A 25,315-nucleotide genomic window follows, 5' to 3' on the forward strand; every position below is an offset into this window, starting at 1 on the left:
CTTCCCTTTTCCATTTTTGTAACTCCCTTCTCTGTTACTGCGAACCTGTCATGTCACCTACAGTAAAATAAGCTTTCGAACTAGAAGTCAGTATTTGTTTTATCTTTATTTCCAAAGCATCTAGTTCTAAAACTATGTTTAAAAGTGATGTGGGTTAGTTCTTCCTTTTCTCTCTCTTAACTGTGGTTATATTATTTACTTGAAATAGTTTGGCTTATTTTTTTCTGTTTGTATTTTGTAGTAGGATTTCCCCTCCAACTCTTGTTGATTTCATTTATACATTCCCATTCATTCATTTATTCATTCATTCAGTATGTGGGACATGAGCATGCTTCCAGGTTAGGACTGTGCAGAGCCTTTTTAGTTTGGATCTAGACAACACGGGATGCCCACCACTTCCCTAACTGAGCCTTCGCAACTCTGCGAATCCTCTGTTCTCACGAACATGGAGGATTTGGTGAGATATTTGTAAATAAGAGGCTCTATGCTCAGTATGCAAAGGCTGATGAAAAATGTGGGTTTTTAGTTCTTTCAAACAGGAAGGATCTGAAACTTGGGTTCAGCAGGTTGGGTCTTTAATGGGTCCTGAAACTGGATTGTAGTGTGGTGTCAGCTGGCTTTTTCTTATCAGTTTGGATCTTTTTACAGCCAGACTCTCCTCTTCCAGCTGAACCTGCTGTGCAGTGAGCTTCAGAGGACAGAGATAGAGGTTTTTTTATTTTTATTTTTTGACTTTTTATTTGAAATAATTTTAGACTTACTGAAATGTTCCAAAGACAGTACATAGAGTTCCTGTGTACCATTTAGCCACCTTCCTGAATGTTAGCTCTTAACCACAGAAGAATGACCTGAACTAAATAAGCAAGAAACATGGAGGAATAGTATTTACCAAACCATGGATTTTATTAGGACTTCACCAGTTGTCCCACTCTGTCCCTTTTCTGCCGCAGGGCCCCAGCCAGGACGCCACGTCATATTTAGTCATCTTGTCTCCTTAGGCTTTTCCTTATCTGTTGTGACCTTGACACTTTTGGGGAGCACTGGTCAGGGATTTTGTAGAATGTCCCTCAGCTTTATCCAATGTTTCCTCATGATTAGACAGAGGTTATGTATTTTGTGGAAGGCTGGCCCCAGTGATGATGTGTCCTTCTCCGGGCAACGTGTCAATGTCCCCTGGCTGGTGGTGTCAGTCTTGATCCCTTGGGTAAGGTAGTGCCATCCAGGGCTTTCCATTGGAAGGTTACTTTTTCCCTTTGGGATTTTGAGACAGTGTCAACACCCTGATTCTCCTCAAACCTCTGCCTGTGGATTTCAGATCGACAACAATTATATACAACAGTTATACTCTGGCCTTATGGTGACGTATATCATCCTCAGTCCTTCTAATTTATGAATTAGAATTCTTTTGTAGAAGAGGGCTGTCCCTTCTGCCTTTCAGATTTTATACCAGTAAAGACCTTTGCACATTTATTTTATCTGTGGGTTATAATCTAGCACCATCACTATTTGTCGTGTTGCCCAAGTGATCCTTGCTTGGTCACCAGGTGTCCCTTTTCTTTCCTGTTTGTTTCCCATGTCCTTCCTTTGTGTCCTTATACTCTAGTGAGGAATTCCTTCCTCCCTGCCCCCATGAGATGCTCATGCTCATCTTGTGTGTTCCCTGCCCCAACCCTGGAGTCGACCACTTCTCCAAGGAGCCTGTTTCCCTATGTTGGAGAACGATATTGAAAACCTGTGAGCTGGCCAATGGGTGTACTCACAGTGCTGGGGGTGTCATGGCTTCCCAGGCCTGTCAGTTGACAGAGCTTGGAGGTGTGAATACCAACCTGTGCATCCGTGCCCTTCTGTATTTATATCTGTGTCCATCTAGCTGTAGATATATATTTTTCAAAAACCCACTAATTCATACTGATCGGACAACAGAATGTTCAAGTCGTGGGTCCTTCTGAGGCTTTGTGTGGCTTCCCTGCCCTGTGAGGGGCAGAGATCCTCCAGGCTTCAGCAGGCAGCAGGGGACACCTGGTCCCTTTTGGGGGCACTTGGGGCTTGTGGCTGATTCGGGAGCTGAGCCCTCCTAGGTCAGGTAACTGAGTATACAGGTGACGGCTCCCTTCTTCTCTGGTCCATAGGTTGCCCAGTCAGCTCTCCGCCTCTCGGACCCCAGGCCTAGCTCTAGGGCAAGAATGGGTAGTGTGGCCTGGTGTGGATCCAGCCGCTGGACCCACCCCGAGGCTCAGCCTTGGGTGACCGAGAGCTAATAAGACCAGGAGGCCCAGGTACCCCCTCCCGGAGTGTGGAGGCCAAGCTGTGGAGTCCCAGGGATGCCTCTAGTCAGTAGCAGTTCCTGGTGCCTCAGCGTTTAGGTATAACTGGCTCTTTGTCTGGTTTCTGCTTTTCCTTTCTGGCCCCTCTGCCTGCCCTTTGCAGATGGGGTGGAGAAGTGAGCCACTGTACCTGCTGCTTCTGTCAGCATCTGTGGGCTCGTTGTTATGTCAGAATAACAACGTCATCCAGTAGTCAGACTGCACCCTTTTAAAGGAGAAATGGTCACACTGCGCTTTTTTAGGGGCATTGGTGTCTGATGCGTTGGGTCACTACTGCAGGCTCTTACCTGGCTGCAACCGGACTCCCTCTTGAGTTCTATTCTTAGTGCCCCAGATTTCCCAGGACCCACAGCGAGGTCAGCAGCTGGGCTGGGCCAGCCTGGGCAGCAGGAGGCATAAGACCCAGACTGCCCGGGCCTTTTAGATTTGCAGAGAAATTAAGCAGATAGAGTTCTCATATCCCTCCCCCCGCCTGCCGTTTCGTTATGAATATCTTACATTAGGCTGGCATATTTGTCAAAATTAATAAACATAATTCTTGTTAATTAAAGTCCATACGATATTCAGATTTCCTCAGCCCTTCTCTGTTCCAGTACACCATTCAGCGTCCTACATGACATTTAGTTGTCACATCTCCTTAGGCTCCTCTAGGCTGTGACAGTTTTTCAAATTTTTCTTGTTTTTGATGACTTTGGCAGTTTTGAGGAGGATTGGTCAGGGATTTTGTAGGAAGTTTCTAAATTGGGGTTTGTTTCATGTTTTTCCCATGGTTAGATTGGGTGATGTGCTCTGGGAGGAAGACCCCAGAGATGAAGGGCCCTTCTCATCCTGCCATAGCCAGGGTCATGTATCACCATGACTTATTACCGTTAATGTTAACCTTGATCCCTTGGCTGAATTTTGTTTGCCAGGTTTCTCCATTGTAAAGTCATTCCCCCTTTTGGAAGGAAGTCACTCTCATAGCCCACATATAGGATCCTCTGATCCCTTAACCCAGGCTGCCTTGTACTAAGTGGGTCTGTGGTGGGTCTGAGGCCAGGCCTCTGCATCCCAGAGCCTGTGCGAGATCCTTCAGAGGAGCCATGGATGTGGGTTAGCCTGGATTTCATCCCTTGTAGACATAGGTCAGGATGGATAGAGGCCTCTTCTCAGCCTGTGGCCTGAGAACTGGGCCTTGACCTCAGCCCCAGAGCTTCTATCCTTCTGGCTTGGGGGTTGATACTTTCAGCCCCCAAAGTGTGAGAGCAGAAGAACCCACAGTCTCAGTGGCCCAGCAGCCATGGGCAGCAGCAGATTCAGGTCTGCCCAGCTGAGAACCACAGGCCCTGGGGACTTCTCTGCCTTTTAGACCATGATCTGGTAGGGGAAGCCCATGTCCAGAAAGGGAGATAGCAATGCTAAGAGACAGTTACGAGTGACAAGGGAGACATGTGATCCTATTGAGACACAGGCGAGAGATAGGGGCTAGCAGTTCATAGCAGAGAGGTCTGTGTAGTTAGTGGAAATGAAAAGACACCTCACCACCTCTGTGATGAGGAAAATACACATTGAAGCTGTAGCATTAGTCACCTTTGCTACCCTGACAGATGACCACAGACTTAGTGACTTAAACAACACACATTTATTGTCTCACAGTTCTGGAGGCTAAAAGCCTGACATGGTCTTACGGGGCCAAGATCAAGGTATGGTCAATGCTGGTTCCTTTGGAGGCTCTGGGGGAGCACCTGTTTGTCATTTCTAGCTTCTAAAGGTACCTGCACTCCTTGCTTTATGGCCCCTTCCTCCATCTTCATAGCACATGATTCTGACCTCTGCTTCCACGATCGCATCTCTTACTCTGACCGTCCTGCCTCCCTCTTATATGGACCCTTGTGATGACAGACAGAGCCCACCTGATAACCCAGGATACTCTTCCCATCTCAGGATTCCTCACTTAAGCCCATCTGCAAAGTCCCTTTTGCCCCAGAAGGGAGCATTGCCACAGGTTGTAGGGATTTGGACGTGGACATCCTTAGTGTCTCTTATTCTGCCAGCTACAGCTACATGGAGAGATTTCACAGTAATTGGATCCTCTGACTTAAAGCTCTGTCAGGTGCTGGCAGGGCTGTGGAGCAGGGCAGCCTTCAGCCATGCAGGTGGGAGAGGCCCAGGAGCCCTTGGGAAAAACAGCGACAGTTAATGTGTTCAGAGGAAGATGTGTGCAGCCTGAGGTCCACAAATTTCACAGCTTCATGTGGCCTTTCAAACAGGGGTTGTGACCTGTTAAAATATAGTGAAATCACTAAAATGGATTTTGCACAGTAATTTTAAAAACCAGCTTAAAATAAGATTTAAAATGCTAGTGTGCATTTTTTGTTGTAAGAGTATTGGTGAAACCTGTGCTATTTAAAACTCCTGGTGAATTGGAGAAAGGGTGTGGGATTGAGTTCAACCAGGGCCCTGAGGGGCAAGCTGCCCTTCCTGCAATGTCAGGCCCACCTCAGTGCTCTGGTTGCAGACATCATGTGCAAAGGGCCAGAGGCAGGGGACATCTGGTAGACCTTGTGTCATTGGGATTCATGTGTCTGGAGAGCTGTGGGGAGATGTGGGCGGGAGGGCTGGTGAATTGGCGTAGCTATAGCCCAGGTTGTCAGAGGTCCTGGGGCCAAAGCGAAGTTTAGAGTCTCAGGCTGCATCCATTCAACAAGTACTGGAATGTCTCTGCCCAACTATCAATTTCTAGGTCAGGACCCTGACCTCGGTGGGGTCTACACAGCCCCTGCCATGTTCTCCCTGTGTGTTCTCCCTGTGTGCGTCTCCTGGGGGTGCAGATGGTGATCACCATGCAGTGTTGCCCATGTGAGTTTCCTCCTTGGAGGCACACCTTCCATGGCTTCAGGGTTTCACAGGAGGCAGAACTTGTTATAAATCTCCCAGAAGCTGCCTGTCCCTTAAGGTTTCTAGAAGCTTCTCTGGTTTAATTTGTTCGTGGAGGTCCTCACTTCCTCAGATACTGATTTGTGGAAGATGAGCTTAAAACGGATTTTTGTGTTCCTGCAAAGTGGCAAGGATTTGGAAACATCTGAATAAAGGGCTACATGCCACTGTTAGGAGTATAATGTGGAATTTAGACTTAAGCATGTGATAACTTTAGTTAATCTTGCTTTTATTTTGTGCATTTTAGGAACCATCACCATTGCTGGAACCTGACAGAAATCCAAGCCACTTACTAGAGCATCTCTCATTGCAGCCTCACCATCAGAATATACCAGGAACTTTCAAGTAAGTGCAAGAGCAAGGCACCGAGGCCCCCTCCCCTGCTCCCAGGTGGCTGTGAGACCTGCATGCTGGAGGCAGAAGGTGGCCCCGTGTGGTTCGGAGTTCCTGGGGTGTCCATGGTCTTCATGCCTTAAGACAGAGGAGCCTAGAACCTTCTGGGAGTGGCTCTGCTGGGTGTCCTTCTCTAGTCTGCACACTCCATGTTTACACTCTCACCGTTCAGCATCTGAGTGCCTGTCCACTTCTAGAAGCCCTGAGAACCATTGTGCGTTTTGATTGATGATGGGGTCACTTGGGACGGGTTGCCTTGCCTGTGTCTTGTGGATTAGGTGGGACACCACTTCTAGGCTCTCTGAGGGTCCTGTTCACCCCACTCCACAACCTGCCGAAGATGGTGACCAGTCACAGCCAGGGGTGGGGTGGGGGGTGGGGATATTTAAAATGGAAGACTCTTTTAAAATATGTCTTTATTGATTTCAGAGAGAGGAAGGGAGAGGGAGAGAGAGAGAAACATCAATGATGAGAGAGAGTCATTGATTGGCTGCCTCCTGCATGCTCCCTTCTGGGGATCAAGCCCGCAACCCAGGCATGTGCCCTGACCAGGAATCGAATCACGATCTCCTGGGTCATAGGTCAAAGCTCAACCACTGAACCCACCGGCCGGGTGGAAGATTCTTTTTAAATACATTTAAAAGAACCCCATTGCCCAGCTGCTTCTGGGTTTCAACTCCAGGATGTCCACCTTCTCCTATACTTTTCTAATAAACCAGGGACAGAGGACAGAGGGTTTTAAAGCGGTGGTCTCCAATGGTGTCCCAAGGTTGTCACTAGTAAGAGGAGAGGAAACAAACTAATCACCTCCCAGCTCACACCCACGGGGTGGGGGTGACAGGTTGGAGGACGAACTGTCCTGTTCACTCCCTGCCATGTTCGCTGCTCCCAGTGTGGCCCAAGAAAGGCTGCCTCATATTCAGTGTTGACCTCAGACGCAGGCCACATGGCTGATGAGGGCCAGGTGTGGACCAGAACGCGGCTTTTTCAAGTGCATTGAAGACCCCAAACCACTTCTCAGAAAAAGTGATCCTGCATGTACATCCCATGGCTGCTGCAACATGACCATAAACCTCCTGACTGCAAACAACCCATATTCATTCTCTGACAGTTCTGGGAGTCAGAGGTCTGGAGTGTCTTACGGGGCTAAAATCAAGGTGTTGGCAGGCCCACTCCTTCCGGAGACTTCAGGAGAGAATTGATTTCTTTGAATTTTTTTCCGCTTCAAGGGGCTGCCTGCTTTCCTTTCCTTGGCGCCCTTTCCTCGAATCACTTCAGCCTGTGCCTTCATTGCTCTGTCATCCAGTCTCCATCTCTCTCCCTCTTATAAGGACCCTTGTGATGACACTGGCGCCCCTGGGGAATCCAGGATTATCCCCATCTCAGGGTCCTTAACTTAATTCATCTGCAAAGACCCTTTTACCATGGAAGGGAGCATAGTCACAGTCTACATTAGGATGTGGATATCCTGAGGTGGTGGTGTATTATTCTGCTGATCACAGTCTTGTCTAAACCACCAAACTTGCACAATGGGCTCTACCGTCTTACATTCCCACCTGCAGTGTATCAGGGTTCCAGTTCCTCCACATCCTCCTCAACGCTTCTTGTCTGTTTTTCTTGGCCTAACCATCCTACTGGGGGTGAGTGGTGTCTCACTGTGGGTTTGATTTGCGTTTCTGGCTAATGTGTTCAGCCCCTATACGCCTGCTTGTTGACCTTTTGTGGATCGTCTTTTGAGAAATGTCTACTCAAGTCCTTGGCCCACTTTTTCTTTTTTTTAAATGTATTTTTATTGGTTTCAGCGAGAGGATGGGAGAGGGAGAGAGAGATAGAAACATCAATGAGAGAGAGTCATCTATCGGCTGCCTCCTGCATGCCCCCCACCGGAGATTGAGCCCGCAACCTGGGCATGCGCCCCGACCAGGAATCGAACTGTGACCTCCTGGATCCTAGGTTGATGCTCAACAACTGAGCCACGCCCTGCTGGGCCTTGCCCACTTTTTAATTGGGCTGTTTGTCTCTCTGTTATTGAGTTGTTAGAGCCCCACTTTTTGGCAATGGCACTGTCTGGTAAAGAGCGAGTCGCTCTTTCTGGAATGTTTTGTGAGTTCCCTCCTTCCGGGCTCTTAGTTGGTCCTCTGTCCCTCCCCCCATGTTTCCAGTAAACTGTAAGAATGGCCCAGAGCTGGCATCCAGTCAAATTCCTTTTTTATTTTTTAAATATGTGCACATATGATTTTTATTTGTCATTCAGAAAAATGTGTCCAGGGTTATGGAGTGTTGAGATTACAGACCATTTTAATTTTCTTCCTTATATTTACTTACTAAAAAACTTCATTTCATAAGAGAGAAAAAAATCCTATAGAATTCTCTGTGGAGCCGAATCTGGATGATGGTGGTTGGAGGAGTGTCTTGCCAGTGTGCATATGCAGAATACTCTACCTGCTGTCTCATCGTCTGCTTTCCCACCTCTTGGATGGAACACTCATCTCTTTGTCGTGATTTTTGACATGAGGGAGAGCTTGTGTGGGCAGGGCCCTGGGGCTGCCCCAGCTCTGCCTGGGACAAGCTGGCATTGGGGAGGAGACTGGCATACTCTGTCACCTCCTACCAGTGGTGCCAGGTGTTGGGGTGGGAGGCAGCCCCTGCAGGAGGCTGTGTCCCCCTCTCTGTAGGCTACTCAGGAACCAGCCTCAGAGGAGAAGCCGCCAACTGGCCAGGACCAGCCAAACCAAACATGAGAGCTGTTGGGTGTTGGTAGGTCCTGGCACCTGTCACCAGGGTGGGAGAGAGATAGGAGACTCTGGCTGTCTCAGCAGAGCCTGGCTGGACATCTGGCCCTGCCACATACCTGCCATGTGGCCTAGGCATGTGACTTCCCCTCATGGGGTCCTGTATCCTCAGTGAACTATGAAAAATGGGCTTATTGTGTGGAGTGGACGATTCACCCATGTAAAATGCATAGAACAGGGCTGGGGGTCTGTGAAATGGTGATGACCTACCATGCACACTTCAGCTTTGTGGCTGCCCATTGAGAAACCTTTAGACTTGTTGTGGACATAGGACACAGGGTCATAGTGGATCCCAGCCTGGACACAGCAGTGAAGCAATGCCCCCCCCATGTATGTCAGGATCCTTGGGGGCCCTCACCAGCAGTCCAGTGAGAGTGTGACCCTCAGAGGGGGGCTTTAGATGCTGTCCCCCTGGCCCCAGCCTTATGTGCTCCAGGCATGGGATGGGGTATTAGGGAAAAGGCCATAACAGGTTACGTGTGAACCTAGGGCCTCCAGATCCCAGGGTGAACTGACCACCTCAGTGGCAATTCCTGAGCTTGTGCTGCCCTCTAGTGCCTACCTCAGGGAGTGCCTTTTGGAAGCCTTTGGTCGCATCTTGGACCCTCCCTCCTCTTTCTGGGACCATTGGACTTCTTGGGTTTCTCATTCTCCAGCTCACTTTGGGGTGGAGTGGGGTGAACTAGGTTAAATTGTTCTCCAAGTTCGCAGGTCTTTGTGCACTTGGATTCTGACTTTTTCCAAATCCTGAAGGGAGTCTAATCTTTTGGAACCAGAATTTAATCGACCAATAGGGACCCTTCCTGTTGAGTCCCTGATACATTGATTTGAGTCCCTGAATCTGTCACTGAGTCCCTTCCTGTTCAGAGTGGGCCACCAATAGCCCCACTGGGTCCCCTTAACTCCAGAGAGAGGAGGGGCCACTGTAGCCTGCACCCTCCTCCCTGAGAGGAGCCCTGGTCTCCAGTTATCTGCAGGCACCTGCAGTGACTCTTAGAGTGCACAGACATAGCCACTGTCTCCCCTTCTGTGCCAAAATGTCCAGATGTGGTTATAACCACACCTTGTAGCATCTGATCGCAGGAATGAGCCATTCTGGCTGGGCCTTCTGTCCTTCTGGTTCCAGATTCCTGCCTTGGGTTGCCCATGGGTCCCTGGGCCTGGATTCACTGATAGTAGCCAGGCCGGCCCTGGAACTACGCACACGCTGCTCAGGGTGGACCTCGCCTGGAGTTGTCATTCCCCCGCTTGCAGGCTTGCACCTCAAAAGAAGACAGATCAGCCCAGCCGGGCGTGGCTCAGCGGTTGAGCATCTACCTAGGATCCAGGATATCGTGGTTCGATTCCCGGTCAGGGCACATGCCCGGGTTGTGGGCTCTACCCCCAGTTGCTGGGCCTGCAGGAAGCAGCCGATCAATGACTCTCTCATCATTGATGTTTCTATCTCTCTCTCTCCCTCTTCCTTCCTCTCTTTCCAAAGTCAATAAAGACATATTTAAAAAAAAAAAAAGAAGGCAGATCACACACAACCTCACTTTCCTTACAGAACCTGCTGCGTGATACTCTCTCTTTGGATGTCCAGCTCTGAAGGACATACATTAATTTGAGTCCCTGATATGAAAAACTTTTATTTCCTAGGGCCCCAAGCTTAAAATCAGTGCTCTGGCTTCCAGTATCACGTTGGCTTTTAGAAACTAGGACACCTCTGTTTTTAATTAGTTGAAGTCATTTTGGTCTTTTGTGCCAGAGCAGAGCAGGGAAGTCAGCTCCAAGTCTTCTCTCTGCCCCGCATTGCTTCCTGGGGCCACGAGTACTTCTAGTGCGGTCTAAGGGAGCAGAGCACCCACTGGTGGCAGCACTGCCACACTTACACTCTCTGTCTTCCCTTGCAGGTGTGGCGGTGTCTCAGCTGCAGCCATGGGGTCTGAGGATCATGGAGCCCAGAACCCCAGTTGTAAAATCATGACATTTCGCCCAACCATGGAAGAATTTAAGGACTTCAACAAATATGTGGCCTACATCGAGTCCCAGGGAGCCCACCGGGCAGGCCTAGCAAAGGTGGGTGACATCCTGGTCCTGCGCAGCTTCTGTGTGTGTGTTCATGTCCAGCGGTGGTACACCCATTAACCTGTTCACTGAACCATTTTGACCTCATTTATCTACAAACATGATGGGGTTCTTTCCCCTTGCCAGGCACTGTTCTGGGCACTGGAAGTCATAAATGACTCACACGGCCCCGCCCCTGCAGGAGTTGGCAGGCTGCGGTGGAGACAGAGCTGTGCTGAGCCCAGCCCAGTGGTCAGTGCTGCCCAGGGCATCACGGCAGCAAGTTTCACCGCGCCCGGGGAGAAAGAGGTTGAGAGTCTGGAGAGCTTCTGGGCAGTTGATGCCAGGAAGGCCTGAGTTTTCTGCCTTTATATTCCTAGTGAAACAAGTTTTTGTTTCGTTTTGCTTTGGTTTTGAGGTAGCATGCACATGTGAGGCAAATTCAAACAGTGCGAGAGGCGGAGATTGACTAGTGAGCCCTTCATCCTCCTGTCCCCCAGCTCGTGTCTCTGGAAGCAATGTTGTTACCAATATCCCGTTTCCCTTCTTGGCATATTATACACATATGTGTACATACGTGTGTGTGTACATGTGTGAAGGCAGATAGACACACAAGCTCACCTTGTGAGTCTCTCTTTTTTCTTTTTGTTTTGGTTAATCCTCACCCGAGTATATTTTTTCCATTGTTTTTTGGTTTTTGTTTGTTTGTTTGTTTTTTAGAGAGTGGAAAGGAGGGAGGGAGAGAGAGAGAAAGAGAGAAACATCGATGTGAGAGACAGGTTGATTGGTTGCTTCCCGCACAGGTTTCAACTGGGTCTGGGGATTGAACCTGCAACCTGGGTACATGCCCTTGACCAGGAATTGAACCCATGACCCTTTGGTGTACCAGCTGACACTAACCACTGAGCAACACTGGCCAGGGCCTGTTTCTCTTTTTAATATAAATGGCTGTGTTTCTTTTTTTTAAAATCCTTATCCAAGGATACGTTTTTATTGACTTTAGAGAGAGCGGAAGGGGCGGGGAGAGAGAAAGAGAAACATCAATCAGTTGTCTCCTATATGCCCCCCAACCGGGAATGGAACCCACTCCTTTTTGGTATACGGGCTGATGTTCCAACCGAGCATGGCTGTGTTTCTTCATGTTCGTGGGAACCTGTGTGTGGCATTACTCACCTAATGATTGGGAAGATTCGTAACCTGTTTGCTTAGGGTTTTTCTAGTTGCTTCCAGGATGAGTATCACTTTATCTAAGATTCCTAGTTGTCTATTCCTTAAACCAGAAGGTTGGTAAACCTTTTCTACAAAGAGCCAGATAGCATTTTCAGCTTTGTGGGCTGGGCAGTCTCTCTCGGACCACTTAGCACTGCCACCTTAGACAACCCATAAACCAAGAGATGTGCTGTACACCAGTAAAACTCTATTTATGGGAACTGAACCGTGAATTTCACAGAACTTTTACGTGTCCTGAAATATTCTTCTTTGAAAAAAGTTCCCCAACTGTTTGAAAATGAAAAAACAAACCCCCAAACAACACACTCTTAGCTCACAGGCTGTACAAAAGCAGACAGCTGGTGAGATTTGGACCACAGGCTGCTGTTTGCTTACCCCCCCCCCCCCAGGAGTTTTGGTTGGTTTTGTTGCTAAAGCAGTTCCTGTCCTGGTGACACCCATACCTTCAACCTCAGCCTCAGGAGAAAAAGGCAGTATGCCTGCAGCACCTTTCCCTCCTCTTCCTCATGATTTTTGTTCATTGTATTCATAATAACATAGACAAAACAGAACATTTCTATGTGGTTTGGGAACCATGGCTGCCACCGCCATATTAACTTCAGTTCTCCCTTTAAATACCTTCAGTGCTCACCGCCTGTGTCTTACTTGCCTGCAGTTTGTCATCTCATATGAGAAGTGCTCTGGAAACTCTGTACTTGGGGTTCTAGCAAGTTCAGAAGCGTTCTTTCTACCTGCCCACCAATCCCCACCAATCCATAGTCTCGTGTCAATTGTCAGGTGACACTTTCTGCTGCTCTGCCCATTGCAGTTCCCCAGTGGTGGGGAGATTCTGGTGCCTGTGAGAGGGGGAGCTTGGGGTTCCTTTCTTTGTTGTCACTGTCCACTTTTCGCAGGACACAGTCAACCCATCTGCCTTTGGATTCATGTCATCTTTTATGTCAGGAAACTTGTAGCAAATTAGTATCTTGTACTATTCTGTTAGAAGTACCTTTAAATCCCAGCCCTGGCACTTCTCCGCTATCCTTTCACCTCCGTCACATCTGCTGCCCCTCCTTTACCTCTGCAATCCGCCCCTTTACCTTCTCTCTCCCCGCTCTTTTATCCCCTTTGCTGTCTCAGTGCTTCTTCTTTGAACCCAGAGGCCTCTGCTTTAGGCTTTTAATTCCAGTGGACCAGTTTTTCTCTAATTTATTTGGATCGATGGAAAACTGCACTGGGGATTTCGTGAGGCAAATATTTTTATTCTCCCTTTTGTTTTGCATGTTCCTTTTCTCTCTTAAGTGGTGGTTTATTTGCCACTTTCTCTCTGACTGATGGCCACCTTTGGATGCGGGAATTCTTTCTGAGTCCGGCTGAGGTGAAGGCAACCTGGGGGTGCAGGCACAGGTTCTGTGAGACTCTCCTGGGAATTAGGGTTACACCAACACACATGAATACACATGTCCCTTCTCCCGTCTAGCAGGGACAGTGTGTGGTGCCTCTAGTCCCTCAGCGGCTTCCCTGCCACTCTGGGGACACATGGATCCAGGGAAGCAGGGGCTTCATCCCTGGGCACCCCCCATTTCTTTCAACTAGAACCCTTGGCTCTCAGGGCTGCTAGTATCTTTGAAGAAGAGACATGATTATGATGTCCTGCTGGCCTGAGTCAGCTCCGCAGACATGGATGTCCCCCCACCCTGGTCTCATCAGTCTTGACTGCCCTTCTTTGTGTGTGTGTGCATGTGTGTGTGCATGTGTGTGCTCGTGCTTGTGTGCATGTGTATGTGTGTAGGTAGGGGTTTTCTTCTTTCCTAAAATCTGTATTTGGACCCCTCTTCCAAAGCTGTGTGGGGCTTGGTAGAGCTGGGTAGGGGGTGGGCACTCAGCAGGCATAGGTAGAGCCAGGGCCACAGCTAGAAGTGGGCCAACACTCTAACCACTGAGCCAAACCACCTAGGGCAGAATGCTGGAAGTTCTTTAGGTGACATCTGTCAGATGTCCTTTGTCTGGGATCCTCCTTTTAGATCTCATCTTGCAGAGATGTGAGGGTGTTAGAAAACAATACATTGCTAAGGGATTTTTCCAGAAGCTTCATGTTCCAGACCAGCTGGAAGTGGCCGTCCTTTTAAGCAGCCTTTTCAGAGCCTGCTTTGAATGTGTCCAGGAAGGAGTAGTCACATGTATGCAAACCAGGCATTGCACTGTGTCTGAGATCCCTCCCTGGTTTCCAGATGTCTTCATACAGCAGTGTGTTAGGGATGGCGTAAATGAACAGAATAGCCTCAGACTCTTGTTTGAAAGTGGGGAGTTCAGGAGTGACATATTTTGTTCATTTTACCCCAGACTGGGATAAGGGACAGACTTCTAATAGAACTGAAGTGGGTCTGGAGCTGGTCCAGGGTCACGGCACTTTCCTGCAGGAGGAGTTCTAGATTTTCTGTCAAGAGGGGACATCAATAGTGTAATTAAAAAGCAGCTCAAGGTCACAGATTCTTCCTTATTGAAGAACATCTTGGATCCTCGAGGCATAGCCCCTTTCATTTATTTTTCTGTTTTCCAGCCTTGAATGTTTTAGTTTAGCACCTGAATCTTCAGATTTCTCACTTGAAATCTAAGAAAACCTTCTGCTAGCAGGCTGACCCTAGCTGGCACCCTGTTGTCACATGGCCTTGCACCAGATACAGGTAGACAGAGCAAGAGCGATGTCCTCAGAAAGAGCCTTCACTGAATAGCTGTGTCCTCGTCCCCATTCAATCCTACATGAGGCTGCCAGCCTTGGTGGGCAGGGCTGACATCGAGGTCAGGTCACACTGGGGAGGGCTGTCCTGCTCACTGCAGGGTGCTGAGCAGCATCCCTAGCCCCTACCCACTCGATTCCAGGAGCACCCGTAGTCATGACAACCACAGATGTCCCCCAGACATCACTCCGTGCCCCCTGGGGGCAGGATTGCCCCAGGTGAGACTCACTGACTTCCTCTTATTGTTCTGTTGTTATTTATTTGTATTTTGTAAATAAACTTGTGTGTGCTGACGGGATGTAGCGCCTTTTTGTTGTTAACAGGCAACTGGAGAATAAGTGTTTTTGTTGCCAAGCAAAACATTTTCTCCCACAGATGTGTTAGATGTGACAGTGGAATCCTTGGGGATGGTAAATGGATTTCAGCCCTTCTGGAAGCTGTCAGCAAACTTGGGCATCTGTGTCGTGTTCTTTCCTTATTGGCCCTGAGCAGGGTGAGGGTTCAGCCTCTTTAGAGTTCATGCTGATGCTCTAAAAATGGGTTGGGTAGGTCCTTTTCCCAAAGCTGTTAGGTGCTGGGCACCCTGAAAGGAGACTTGAGGCTTGCAAACACCCACCAGGATTGGAGAGACTAGTCGCCGTCAGCCCTGTGGGGCTTGCCCAGAAGTGTGCCTGGTGCTCAGGACGCCCTTGGTTCAGCCCAGAGGTCGCCCCCAACCAGGAGGGTGAGGGGGCCAGGAGTGGATTTCTGAGCCCAAGCAAGCCCAGCACAGTGCCCACTCAGGGTGTGCCCAGACCCAGTGCCCTGACACCAGATTTCCTGCTAACTCTTAGTGTTCCCTTATGGAGAAAGGCAGAGAAGGGAGGGGAGGGCCTGGAGAGCTGCCATCTGCTTAGGGTCAAGGCCTGGTGGTTGCCTGTTAAATCTACTTCCAGGAAATACCTGAACCTTTTCTCAAGGGTGACCTTCTCAGATCTCTTCCCACTTTGAATTGTCACCCTCCCTCTGCCTCTGGGCTTCTTACCCAGCCCTTCCTTATTTTATATCCTTTGTACTTACAACTGGTTACCTTCCCACAGAGTTTCCTCATCTCCTACTGGTATTTATCATCTGCCCTCTTCCATGGAATGTAAGGCCCACTTGGATCTTTGTTTTCCCATGTTTCCCCACCCCAGCACCTAGAGCCATGATTACCCCCAGTAGGTGTCAATGAATTGGGTTCCAGCCTGCTCCTTTCTGAAGCTAGAGGGTGCAGTGGCCCTGCCCTCCAGTGACAAAGGTTTTATAAGAACTTCAGATGTAGCTGGTGGTGCCCACGTTGCTGGCACTAGATCGTTTGGGTGCTCGATAAAGGCACAGATGGTTCCTGGTGCCCCTGGGGGGGCAGTCCCTGGTGTGTTTCCCAAGTAGTAGCTGCTGGTCTCCCAGGAGTGGGGAATGTGTCCTCTGCTCATCCTTCTGTTCTGAGTGGACATGCCTGTCTGGAGGTGCCACTGACTTCCCCCTTGGTCTCGTAGATCATACCCCCGAAGGAGTGGAAACCACGGCAGACATATGACGACATCGATGACGTGGTCATCCCAGCTCCCATCCAGCAGGTGGTGACGGGCCAGTCAGGCCTCTTCACACAGTACAACATCCAGAAGAAGGCCATGACAGTTGGGGAGTACCGCCGCCTGGCCAACAGCGAGAAGTATGCAGTGGGGACCCCGGTGGGTGTAGGGTGGGCCCCCTGAAGGCCTGGCTCTAAGGTGGAGCCACACCTTGAAGGCATCCACCCCCCTGATATGCAAAGCCCAGTCCACTAGGGGCTCTGGGGGTACAGAGATGGTAGGGCACATGGAGGCCCCCATGAAGCTCATACCGTCTGCTCTGGGTGCACTGGGTAAGTCTTGGCACCTTGTGCTCAGATCCCTCCCAGTTTAAAGAGAGTGAAATCCAGACCCTCGCCAGCTCACGGCCACCTGTCCACCTCACACTGCCTTCAACACTCACCTCTGAGGGCTGCCCGCTAGGGGTTTGCCCTTGTCCCCTGTCCCTGGAGTGCGTCCCCTACACCCTCCCATAATGTCTTGGTTCTGATGGTGCCTCCTCAGAGAGGGGCTCTCTGACACCCATTCCCAAGCGCTGCTTCCTGGTTCAACACAGTGCATACACGGGCACACTCCTGATGCACATTCTGTGTGCTCATGGATGCTCTTGTGGGCATTCACGGGCACACTGCTGTTTTCTCCTCCCTGTTCTTTGTTACTGCCAGCTCCCTGGCTCTCTGAAATCATTTGTGCATTTCCAGCAGTACCTTTGCTCTCAAACATAAGTGTACTGTGAAGGCAGGGTGTTATCTGCCCGCTCACGCGCTGGCCCTGGTGCCCAGGACAGTACCTGACCCATAATCGGTATTCTTAGCATGTGCTGAGCAATGGGATGATGAGAACCGTCAGAGCCTGTGCCCATCCACCTGTGCCACCTGCCCCTGGTGTGTGTTGTGACTTGGATGCTACAGGCCCAGCTAGCTGATGAGATAGGATGAAGGGGCATCATTCCAGGCAGGGCTGCCTGCCCATCCTGTACACACCTGCTGAAGTAAATGCTCTCCCAGCAACAATGGGACCACATTTGTGTTCCTTGGGGCTGTGCCCTGTGGTGGGGACAGTGGGTGGTCTGAGCAGAGCCCCTCCCTCGGTGTATCCAGCAGATGCCCTGGACCTGGCTCAGCTGTGAGCATCAGGCACATGCTCTGAGCCCCCCATTTTCGGTGTGCTGTTTGCTCACAGATACTGCACTCCCCGGCACCAGGATTTTGATGACCTGGAACGCAAGTACTGGAAGAACCTCACCTTCGTCTCTCCCATCTATGGGGCTGATATCAGTGGCTCCTTGTATGATGACGTAAGTTCCCGAGGCCAAGAGCTTCTGGGGAAAATAAGGACTCAGTTTCCATGGCAGAGGTGAAGGAGTATGAATGGAAATGGAATTGAAAATGGAAGTTAAAAATAACAAGCTTAGCTGGGCTTTCTGTTTGGGCTCCAGTTCCAATTAAATGCCTAGGCTTAGAATGAATGAAGTGAATCCCGTGGTTTTACTCACTTGCAAAATCTTTCCTACCAAATCGTAAAGCCCTGTGTGGCCTGATCTGCCATCCTCAGAATCCCAGGAACCCCAAGTTCTCAGCCGGTCAGGCTGCTATTGGGTTCACTTATGCCTGGTCCCTATGCTGGGTTGGGGGGTTCTGGGGACACCCAGGCAACAGGGGGCCTAGCCTTGACCTGTCAAAGGACATAGACCAGATGCTGGTGACAATGACACAGAGGCCCAGAGAGGTGCTGGTGTTAAAGCAGAGGGAGGTTTGAGTGGGACCCTTATTTTTTAGGTGACAGTTTATTAATATATATGAGACCTCAGATAACCCTGGGATGGATGTCCTGGGGTTAATTTCAGAGTTATTGCCCGGCCAGGTGTGGCTCAGCGGTTGAGCATCGACCTGTGATCCAGGAGATTGTGGTTGGATTCCCGGTCAGGGCAGGTTCCCAGGTTGCAGGCTCGATCCCCAGTAGAGGATGTGCAGGAGGCAGCAGACCAATGACTCTCATCATTGATGTTTCTATCTCTCTCTTCCTCTCTCCCCTCTTCTCTCTGAAATCAATGAAGATATATTTAAAAATATTTTTTCTGAGTTATTGAACATAGCTCTCTCCTTGGGGTGTTCTGCATGAGGTACCCTGGGCTAAAATCTGGCCTTTTCCACTCCCTGGGGTGGCCCTCTCTGTCCCCATCTGTGCCCCTTACCCCATGTTGTCACTCTGAAGGTCATCTCTTACCAGGACACACTATTTCATCCACTCAGCCCACACTCACCATGAGAGCAGCTGGTGGGTGCCACCTAAGTCCTGGTCTTAGGCAGGGCTGGAGTTGGGTGGAAATAGTGCCCCCTCCTGGGAGGAGTGGGGACCCTTTTGGACGCCCAGAGAGGAGCTCGTTAGAACAGACAGGGCTTGTGACTCCAAAAAGGTATCAGAAAAAACAGGACTACTGCTTAGGTTCCCACATGAATCATTGCCCAGCATTTCATTTTGCCGAGCGGCTGCACCATGTTGCATTCCACCAGCAATAAGAGAAAGTTTCTGTTGCTCCATATCCTCAGAATTTGGTGTCAGTGTTCTGGGTTTGGGCCATGCTGATAGGTGTGTGGTGGTTGCTCACTGTGGTTTTAATTTACATTTCCCCAATGGCATACGATGTGGAGCTTCTATTAATGTGTATCTTCCTTGGTGAGGTCTGTGGCTCATTTTTTAAGTAGATTGTTTGTTTTCTCATTATTGAGTTTTAAGAGTTCTTTGTCTATTTTAGATAACCATCCTTTATCAGAAAATATCTTTTGCAAATATTTTCTCCTGATCTGTAGCTTGTCTTCTCATTCTCTTGAAGACCCTGCATTATTGTTTTCAAATAAAGATTAAAAAATTAGAGCCTTGTTCAGCAAGAACCTCTGGGTTTGCTCCCGTGTGCTGCCTGCAGTCGGTTGTAGTGATGGCCCTATGAAGACCTCTGTTGCCCAGTGAGGCTCTGTGAGACCAATGCTAAGATCGGAAGCAGTGCCTGCCATAGGTTCCTGAAGAGGATCTGGGGCCCTGTGTTTCCCTTGCCTAACCTAGTGCAACAGTTTCCTTTTACAGATGTGGAAATGTAGGCTCAGAGCAGAGAAATGACTTGCCCTGGCCACACGAGTTATTGCCTGGCTTAGACTAAACCTCAGGTCCCCCGCCTGTGTCTGCATTGTGGATGTGTGAGCTGGACAGTGAGGTGTATTGGACAGGGCAACGACCTGTTTTTGATGTGCCCTGACCTTGGGCAGCTTCTATTCAAGGTGACCTTGGGCTTTTCTTTCTTATACTGAGGGGTCTGGTTACTGCCCCCACCCCATGTCCTGGGCTTCTGCCAGTACTCACCTTGCAAAAGCCAGCCACTGGTCTTACCACATCAAGGGCCTATAATATGGACAGGAGTGGGTGGTACAGGGTGGATTGGGATGGGAAGAATGCTGATGTTCACTCAGCATCTCCACAGGCTGGAAGGGTTCTCTAGGGAATGGGAGTTGATTAAAGCGCATTTTATGAGCTCTTATGAAAGGATACAGTTTGTTTGCTTGTGGCATTAGGAATAGATGGGACTGGTAGGTGAGGATTCCAGCCTTGTTTGGTTCTGAGAACCATCTCCATCTTCTCCATGGGAGGTTCCAGAAGGACTGTCTGGCACCTTAGCTGGTCTGGCCTCACTCGGCAGTTGTGTTCCTCTTTCCATGTCATTGACTTTGAGGCACATTAGTTACTCATGACCAAACTGAGATCTTTACTACCAAGATTAACACACAGCTCAACATGGAAACCAGAGAAAGCTCTGCCCAACTGCATTGCACAGGGCAGTCTGTTGGCGTGTGTAGTATGTGAGCAGCCCAGAATGTGTTTTGGATACTGGGGTGGGTGAGGCTCTAAAGTGGACAGGTTTGGAGCTAACACCTGGGCTTTTGGGTCCTCATGGGGGTCACACTGCAGCCGGGGGCTTAGAGGGAAGGACATTCCCTATTCTCCCTCTAGTATCTGGGGCTAGCAGGGCCCGGGTGCTCCTGGGATGGCCGAAACACTGACTGTGTGCTTGCTGCCTTACAGGATGTGGCCCAGTGGAACATCGGGAACCTTCGGACCATCCTGGACATGGTGGAGCGAGAGTGTGGCACCATCATTGAGGGCGTCAACACCCCCTACCTGTACTTTGGCATGTGGAAGACCACCTTTGCCTGGCACACGGAGGACATGGACTTGTACAGCATCAACTACCTGCACTTTGGGGAGCCCAAGTCATGGTGAGTGTCCAGCCAGCGGCTTGACCTGCTTCATAAGGAGGAGGGTCTCCGCTGCCGGCAGGGCCAAGGGCAGGGGGAGGGCAGGTGGATAGGCTCCTCAGGGGTCAGGCAGGCATTGGGGTGCCTTCTGAGTGACTCCCTGTGGCCAGGGCTGTCAGTCAGGGTGGGCCAGGGTTGGAGCTCTGGTACATCAAGATCTGCTGGCTCTGCCCCCACTGGCTTCAGGGCAGCCTCAGTTTACCCATCAGTTTGGGGATGAGGGATACGTGCCCCTCAGAAATGAGCTTCCTGATTTGTGGAGCTTGGGGGGACCTAGAGAGCATCCCACTGAGCAGTGGCTGGTGCTGGACTCCCTCAGCCCCTCCCCAGGCTGAGTCAGGCATGTGGCTATTGTACTGGGGGCTCTCTTGGGGCCACGGGCTTAGGGACTGGGTGGCCTTGAGCACTGAACCTCCCCTTGCCTTCCTCTTGGCCTTCGAGTTGAGGGGTGAGATTAGCAGTAGGCCCCTGCTGTCTGGGGTCCCTGCTGGTTTGCAGGTATTGGGCAGGGGTGGGCGAGCTGCCCTGAAGGCCACTCCGTGAGTGCTGGGCCCCTGCAGGCTGGGCCATATGTCCAGTGCGTTCTGTGTTTTAGAATCTCTGAGCTGAACACTAACCTCACATCTAGTTTCTGCTGGCAGGCCAGGGGGCAGCTGCCTTCTGTTTGTTCACTGTTGTTTCTGAGCTGGGGCTTTGCATTTATCTCCCTGCCTCTGTTGTCACAATAATTGGCGAAGCTTAGAGCAGTGGGAGGGGGGAAGCAGGAGGCAGGAGGCCCGGGAGCAGATTGTGGCACTCACGACCTCAGCCAAGCTAGCTAGGGGCAGTGGAGGGCAGGGGACAGGAGAACATAGCACAGCTGGGGACACAGGCAGCAGACCCTGGCCAAGACACCCCTTTGGCTGAGCCTGTACCCATAGGCACGTCAACCCCTTTATGTAGCTTGGACCTCCTGGAGCCCTTTGCTGAGTGGGGTGGGAATAGGAGCTCTGTATAGAGGGCCCAGGAGCCCGGTGGAGATTGCAGGTGGGAAGCCAGGCCTCCCTGTTCTGCCCTTGGCTGTGTGACCATGCTCTCCTCACCTCTCATGTGAACAAAGCAGTTCCTGCTCAGACAGGCAGGGAAGGATAGGGAAGGAAGCATTGGACACGGACATGGCAGAGGCATTTATATGAGTGTCCCAGGGCTACTGTAATGATATGAATGACCCACAACCCTTAACACACACCTTTATTCTCTTACGTTCTGGAGGTCAGGAGTCTCACAGGGCTAATACCCAGATGTGGGCTGGGTTGTTTCTTCTGGAGGCTCCATGGAAGAATCTGACCTTTTCCAGCTTCTAGAGGCACCGCATCCCTGGCTCTCAGCCCCTTCTTCCTTCTTAGTGAGCAGCACAGCCTCTTCCATCTCTGACTCTGCCCCTCTTGCCTCCCTCTTATGAGGACCCTGTGATGACCTTGGCCCCCTGGGGAATCCAGGGTGGTCCCATTCCAAGGTCCCTTATCTGAAAAGTCTCTTGCCATATGAAGTGCCATGTCTACAGGTCCCAAGACTAGGACTGGGATGTCTTTGGGGCCATTATCCTGCCAGCCCTGGGCCCTCTGGCCTTTGAACTGTGCTACCCTGAGTGTTTTGGGGGGTCCTGTTACAGTTCCATGAGCTTCTTGTTTTCAGTCTGCTTCTCTCCTCTGGTGGCATTCTGTGGCTTTGCATTGGCCCTTGATCATCGAAACCTCCAGGTTGGGAGGAGTTGCCTTTCCAGGACAAATTTGGAGAGAGATTGATGAGTTGGTGATGCCCTTTTCACAAAAGCCTGAATCTCACGCCCACGAGCGTGGTTCTGAGGACTCTGGTAGAAGTGTTTCCTGGTCAGTGGCACTGTCCCGGTCCTGCCCAGGAGGTCCCAGTGGCAGCGCAGCCACCCTGTCCCCTCCTCTCTCCATGACAAGGCTAGGCTGTGACTCCACAGAGGCCCCGGTCCAGGCCAGGTGGAGAAGAGGCCATGCTCTGCCCCAAGTCCACATCTGCAGGCAGGAGGGCAGGGCCGGGGAGTGCAGCCTGTGGTGCGAGTGGAGCTGCCTCTCCCCTGGGGCTCTGCCTGATGCCTCCAGGCAGTCAGTGTACTCTCCTTGGGCTGTGCAGGCTGAGTGCCTATGAGCAGCTGACTACCCGTGCAGATTCGTGTGTTTGTGATTTTGAGAGTATGTCTGAGTGTCTGTTTGAGTGCGTATATGTGTGCTTGTATGTGTATGAATATATGTACATGTGTGTCTGTTTGTGTGTATTTGTGTTTATGTATACGTGTGTTTCTGCATGTGAAGTGTTTTTGTGTGTGTGTGTGTGTGTGTGTGTGTGTGTGTTCTGGGCATGTACAATGGCCTGGATGGTACCTCATGGTATTGGCCAGTGACTTGGACCCACATCTGAGTGTCCTCTGTCCTCTGCGTCCCAGTTCAGCAGGGTGCAGCTCCCCTGAGGGTCACTAGATGGCGCCCCTGCCCTTCCCCATGGACCGTTGGTTCCCTGCACCAAGGTGGAAATTTCCTAGGTTTTTTTTTAATCACTTTTAGACTCCGCCTTTTTAGAATCCACTGGGCAGTCATCATCCCAGGACCCCTTGGGAGCCACAGTAGGAGGAGAGCAAGGACTCTGTTGGGCAGGCGAATGGGCAGTAGGAACACTGCCTTTAATCTGCTCAACTCTGCGAGGACACCCTGGTTTTGGTTGGGGTCTGCCAGCCAGAGGGACCTTAAGGGAAGAAAACCCACCTTTTCCTTAAAAAGCAAAGAGAGAGAGAGAGAGAAAGAAAGAAAGAAAGGGAGAAAGGAAGGAAGAAAGGAAGAAAGGAAGAAAAAGAAAGGAAGGAAAGAAGGGAAAGAAAGCAAGCCAATGTTGAGTTTCAACATACGGTAGCTGAGGGCAGGTTGAGCTCTCAGACGTGACCCTGGGGTAAAAGTGTGTTCTAGGGGCATGAGGCCCTGCAGCAGGCAGTGAGGCTGCCAAGGAAAGGCTCTGGTCTCAGGGAGGCTGGTGCAAGAAGTGGCGTCAGGGAGCCTGGCAAGGAGGCTGGCTGGTCATGAGAGGATGGTGGGGCCATTGAAAAGTGGCTGGGATGGAGGATAGTGGGAAGGTGGTGGGACTGGCTTTGAAGGAGGTGAAGTGCGAGACAGTGCAGTGGAAAGTCCCTGAGAGTTGTCCATGGGAGGGGACCTTGGGAATGTAGGGCACAGCAGCCTCTTCTTTGGGTAATGCAGCAGGACAGACACCTGGTTTTGCATGCTCGTCTCCTGTTGCCAGCACTTGGTGCTCTTCAGGCTGTAGTCCCTGAGGACAGCCCCCCTGCTGTCCCATGCTGCATCACTGGTTTGCTTGGGATGGCTCTTGTGTCCACCCATCATCTCACCTCTACCCTTCCCCACAACCCAATTCCCAAGTGGGGAAGCCATCAGCAGGGCTGGCATTGGACACAGCAGCATGCCCTCTGACAGAAAGAGTGTTCCAGGAGGCACCTTGACCTTGGTCTGTTTCTGGTCCTGAAGGGGGGTAAGATTGCACTCGGAGGTCTCTCACGCTGACCAAGTATGCCAGTGGAAAGGGGCTTCTTACAGTGTGGCTGTGTAGGGTCCAGCTGCAGGGGCCTCTGCCTCCCTCCCCTGCCAAGCTCCCTGCTCCATGCCTGGTCTGCTCAGCCTGGCTTGTGCTGGGCACCCTTCCAGCTCTCCTCTCCTCAGGATCAGGGTGGGGATGTTGGCATCAGTGCCTCCCCACCAGACCATGGGCCCTGTGAAGGCAGGACTCTCTGTCTTCCTTTCGTACCCAGCTCCCAGCAGGGGCCCGGCATAGAGAGGGGCTCGGTAACTATCAGGAGACCTGGGTACTGGGACCACAGTAACCCCTCAGCCTCTCAGAGCTCCAGTGTGCTGTGGTTTCCATCTTGTGGAGCCAGTGCCATCCCTGTGGGAGTCGGTCCTCCTGGTCATGCTCCATCATGGGCCTGACATGAACACCAGCCTGGGGGGCAGGTGAGGTGCCCTCTTGCCCCTGGGCTGGGATTCAGGGAGCCACTTGGCAACCCCCTGGGAGGGTAGTGCCCTGCTCCCACCCCTCCCCTGGGCCCTCAGAGAGGAGACATTCTCTGGCAGATTGTGCTCACACGTCTGTCTCCTTAATATATGTATTGCTCCGCTTGCGTCTACAGTAGCTTAATTGCAACCATTTCAGAGTATTTCGGTAGCACTTTTTTTTAAAGTGTCAACATCCTCAGGTTTACAGCATTTTATGAAAGCTTTCTGGGTCTGTTGCTACTTCGGTAGTGTGATTTGTGTGTCAAAGTGACGTGAACAGCCTGGTGTCGATAAAAGCATGGAATTTGCTTTGAAAAGCTGGCAATACGTGGTGCTCTCAGGCAGCGAGGCTAAGAATACCTGAAGCATTTGAGTGCCTCAGAGCTCCTTTTGAGATGGGGATTTAAAATAGACTGGTACTTGTACTCATACGAGGACCGGCCTCCCCACTGCCGGGCCTTCCTGCCGCTCTGTCTGTTATTGAGGCCAGAGGGTGGGTGGGCATGGGCATCAGGAGGCAGGGCTGGCTCTGCAGGGTCCAGCCTGGGCGGTGGGCAGCCTAGGGCTCAGTGTCCAGAGGTTGTGCCCTGTAGAGCCTGCTGTCCTAGGCCGGACACTTGCCTTGGAGTCCATGGATAGTAGTGGTTTAGCCAGAGATGACATCCCCACAGCCTATCCCAGGGCCACTCTGCCTGAGGGCCTCCCCTTGGCCATCTGCCACCTGGTTCAGTCCCTGTCAGTCTCAGGCCTGGTCTTCTCCCATGCCCATCATTGGAAACCTCAGCTCCATGTGACACACCCACCTTGTGTTATTTCACACTGTTTTTCAGGTGTAGCACTAAACAGTGTTTCTAGCAGTATCGCCACATGTAGCACCTGCCACCTCCTGTCCTCCCTGCTGCTTCCAAGTGTCCCCAGGAAAGAGTTCTGGGCTGGG

At 50.9% G+C, this 25,315-nt stretch overlaps 1 protein-coding gene across 1 annotated transcript in view; it reads left to right on the forward strand.

Moving 5' to 3' along the window:
* KDM4B (lysine demethylase 4B) overlaps nt 1-25,315 on the forward strand; it is a 129,554-nt gene that overhangs the window by 23,633 nt on the left and 80,606 nt on the right. Inside the window, exons 2-6 of the mRNA XM_081136619.1 lie at nt 5,488-5,585; nt 10,318-10,483; nt 15,936-16,111; nt 17,193-17,307; nt 20,082-20,275. Of these exons, the coding sequence (XP_080992745.1) occupies nt 10,343-10,483; nt 15,936-16,111; nt 17,193-17,307; nt 20,082-20,275 (626 nt within the window). The 5' untranslated portion in view covers nt 5,488-5,585; nt 10,318-10,342. The remainder of the gene's footprint in view (nt 1-5,487; nt 5,586-10,317; nt 10,484-15,935; nt 16,112-17,192; nt 17,308-20,081; nt 20,276-25,315) is intronic.

Source organism: Miniopterus schreibersii (genome assembly GCF_964146895.1).
Source record: "Miniopterus schreibersii genome assembly, chromosome: 4".
Taxonomy (NCBI): domain Eukaryota; kingdom Metazoa; phylum Chordata; class Mammalia; order Chiroptera; family Miniopteridae; genus Miniopterus; species Miniopterus schreibersii.